This window comes from Palaemon carinicauda, chromosome 33 (assembly GCF_036898095.1).
Source record: "Palaemon carinicauda isolate YSFRI2023 chromosome 33, ASM3689809v2, whole genome shotgun sequence".
In the NCBI taxonomy this organism is placed as follows: domain Eukaryota; kingdom Metazoa; phylum Arthropoda; class Malacostraca; order Decapoda; family Palaemonidae; genus Palaemon; species Palaemon carinicauda.
The window spans coordinates 16,258,893-16,263,018 of NC_090757.1; the positions used below are offsets into that span (position 1 = coordinate 16,258,893).

The 4,126-nt window shown below is 34.7% G+C and overlaps 1 protein-coding gene across 1 annotated transcript in view; it reads right to left on the bottom strand.

Moving 5' to 3' along the window:
• Positions 1-2,055: 2,055 nt before the first annotated feature.
• rtp (retinophilin) overlaps positions 2,056-4,126 on the bottom strand; it is a 20,284-nt gene continuing 18,213 nt past the window's right edge. The window contains exon 4 of the mRNA XM_068357161.1: positions 2,056-2,797. Within this exon, the coding sequence (XP_068213262.1) occupies positions 2,643-2,797 (155 nt within the window). The 3' untranslated portion in view covers positions 2,056-2,642. The remainder of the gene's footprint in view (positions 2,798-4,126) is intronic.

Sequence of the window (4,126 nt, forward strand, 5' to 3'; positions counted from 1 at the left end):
GTTATTTCATATAAAAATGGTATCGAAAGTATTTCAAACAAGTTATTTCATATAGAGAGCTATCTAAAGTGTTTCAGACACAAGTTATTTCATATAAAGGGCTATCTTAAGTGTTTAAGACACAGATATTTCTCATATAGAGGGCTATTTAAAGCGTTTCAGATAAGTTATTTCATATAGATGACTATTTAAAGTATTTCAGACAAGTTATTTCATATAGAAGGCTATTTAAAGTGGTTCAGACACCAGTTATTTCATATACAGGGTTATTTAAAGCATTTCAAACAAGTTATTTCATATAGAGATATATGTAAAGTGTTTCAGACACAAGTTATTTCATATAGAGAGCTATCTAAAGTGTTTCAAACATAATTTATTTCATACAGAGGGCTATTTAAATAGTTTCAGACACCAATTTTTTTTATATAGAGGGCTATTTAAAGTATTTCAAACGCAAGTTATTTCATATGGCGGTCTATTTCGAGTGTTTCAATATAGAGGTCTATCTAAAGTGTTTCATATACAAGTTATTTCATACAATGGCTAGTTAAAGTGGTTCAGGCAATAGTTATTTCATATAGAGGGCTATTCAAAGTGGTTCAGGCAATAGTTATTTCATATAGAGGGCTATTTAATGTGGTTCAGGCAATAGTTATTTCATATAGAGGGCTATTTAAAGTGTTTCAGATACCAGTTATTTCATTATGAGAGCTATTTAAAATGTTTCAGACATGAATTATTTCATTAAGAGGGCTATTTAAAGTGTTTAGACACCTAATATTTTATATAGAGGGCTATTTAAAGTGGTTCAGACACCAGTTATTTCACCAAGAGGGCTATCTAAAGTGTTTCAGGTACTAGTTATTTCATATAGAGGGTTATTTCAAGTGTTTCTGACACAAATTATTTCATATAGAGTGCTATTTAAAGTGGTACAGACACTAGTTATTTCTTTAAGAGGGCTTGTCACTGGCAACGAGATGAGTTAGTTCCTATCGGCAGCGCCACTGTCGGCATTTGATAATATTAACTTTATCACAGAGAAAAATGATATCAAGATTAAACGTCGTGCTTGTGAATTGAAGATTCTTATACAAATCTCTGTATGCAGAGCACCTCAGTTAATTATGACATGATAAATGTTATCGACCTATAGGGCGATGCCATTTGTTTTACTATCTTCTTTCATTATCTGGTTCTTATTAAAAAATATAAAAGTGGTTTAGAGCGGTTATTCGATTATATTTTTGCAATTGCTTCGGTTACATCTGCTTGTACTATCTTGTGTCCTCATGGTACTAATCATATTATTTTTGTCCATAAGCCAAAATTTATTGAAACCATTTGCACATTTCATGTTGCAAAGCATTTTTTACCCTCACCAATGACCAGCGATAGATTGAAATTTTTACGTTATTTATTAATAAGTACCAGCAGGTACCAACAATAAGGGCATAAGGGACGTCAGTACATATTGCATGGCATACTGTAGAAATTATTTATGGGTATTTACAACGTTCTTTTGGACCCAATCTGCATTTTTTTTACCTTCTACTTCAATTCTAATCCCGTTTCCTTTCTCCCTCTTTGCCGCCCAACCTCCTCTAACTTTTACTTCATAGCGCAACTACGGGCATCTCCCCCCCCCCCCCCTCCAACTTGTAATTGAGCGCTGAATGATCTCAAAGGCGCTAGTGTAGACTACTATAGACCAATTGCACAAATCCAGTCCAATACAAAAATTATTGATAAAAACCTAACAGCTTTTAACTTCCTGTATGGATTTTGGGTCGTATACTCCAGCGTTGGGGTGGGGATGCCATTCAGCACAGGTGTACAGAAGGGGAAAATAAAGTAGAGGCTTAGCAAGCAGGTGCAACTAGGGACCGAGGGCAAAGTCTTTGGTAATGGCTACAGTACGCTGCGTGAAGCACACTGACGGCACTATCCAGTAAGGAATGACTGCTTTTAGTATATTTCTTCCAAAATTTGAACTTTGTTGTTACACCATTGTTGTTTGTTTGACGAGTAAAGTGAAGGAGACTCATACAATAATTTCAGTGTTCACTTTTAGTTTATTTTACATAGTTGTTTAGCTTCTTTAATCTGTATTAACAAAGATACAATACCACCACTGTAAATGAAAGAGGTTATGTACAGGTAATTGATTCGTAATCCGTTTATTATGTTATAGTAATCAATTGAATTGAATAGAGTCTCAGTTGTGAGGTTGACAGTAGTTTTGTCCACCTTTGTAATTGTCTTTACATGGTGTTGACGTCTAAAACTTGAATGATCAATTTCTAGCCTTTATAAAGCATTGATTTTCCTTCAGATAATTTACTCATACTTTACAATATGTTTCAAATTAATTTAAATTATTGTAATTCAAGGAATTATAAATAACATCTTTCATAGTGAGTTCTTACTCTACTAAATGGTAAATACAATTCGAGGTCTAAACTTTGAGAGGGACTTTTCATAATCCAAATATAATCTCAACAGATTAATAATAACGCTTTGGTTTATAATCCAAATGTAACCATAATCTCACTCGACTAATAAGGTCTCCGCTTATAATGAAAATATGAACACAAAGAATGTCTGTAACCATCATTATTCAACCAGTTAAGAGTTAAGACTTAGTGGGTATCCATCTGGGCGCGGGCTATGTGCGAAACCTTCTGGGCCCTCTGGATGACCTGAGGACATCTGGTCTTCCTCATGAATCGACAGTCTTGGAAGAAACCTTCATTTCGGGGGAACCCATTGGAGCCATCTGCGTAGGTCACCAATCCTGCAATAATAATAAATATTTTATTAAGAAACATAATATTTCCACGATAACTTAGTATTACTGTTGTTGTACTTCCATCATCAAGAGACAATTAGAATATACTAAAAAAATATTTTATTTTAATTTTTCATTGCTTCTCTTATAGTTTCCTTATTTCCTTTCCTCGCTGTGCTATTCTTCCTTGTTGGAGCCCCTGGCCTTATAGCATCTTGCTTTTCTAGCTAGAGTTGTAGCTGAACAGGTAATGATAATAATAATAATAATAATAATAATCAGCTGTGGTTGACTGAACTCTATCTTTTTTTGTGGGGGGGAAGGGTAATGTAACATATGAAGACAAGAAGAGATGATCGGATTAAAGGTATATTATGAGAAGCATAGATAAGGAGCGTCTCGATAATATGAAAGTATAATTTTAATTTCATTTCTACTGATAAACCAATTACTATTTAAAATTAATAATTGAGATGACTTTGAAAAAAAAAACGCATGATGTTTTATTCATATTTTCCATTTTCCTTGCACTTCTTTGCCATTTTACCAACCAACTACGAGGTTGTCTACAAATTCAAAGCAGCCGCAATTACACAGACATGCGCATGCGCACCAATCAGTAGCCTGGCAAGTGGCAAGCCTAATATGATATGGGTTCGATTTAATCGAAACCTAATGGTAACAGTTGCCTACATCCTGGATGTTTATTATAGCCTCATACATATATCATCTCCTCCTACACCTATTGAAGCAAAGTGCCTCGGTTAGATTTCGCCAGTCATCTCTATCTTGAGCTTTTAAATCAATACTTCTCCAATCATCATCACCTACTTCACGCTTCATAGTCCTCAACCATGTAGGATTGGGTCTTCCCACTCTTCTAGTGCCTTGTTGAAAGTTGAGTGAACTCATCTCTCTTGGGGAGTGCGAAGAGCATATACCCAAATCCATCTCCATCTACCCCCATCATGATCTCGTCCACATATGGCACTCGAGTAATCTCTCTTATAGTTTAATTTCTAATCCTGTCCTGCCATAAACTCCCAATACTCTTCAGAGGGCTTTGTTCCCAAATCTACAAAATCTCTTGGATATTACTTCATTACCATACCATGATTCATGTGTGTATAATATATATATATATATATATATATATATATATATATATATATATATATATATATATATATCAAAACTTCTCTAATAAGAGACTTAGGTAAATGAATTGATCCCGACTTCAGAGTGGCGGTTATTGCCTTCCACACGCAATGCCGTCAGCGTATTTTACGCGGTGAACTCAAGGTATCATTTATGGGTCTTTCCAGTGACCCTTCG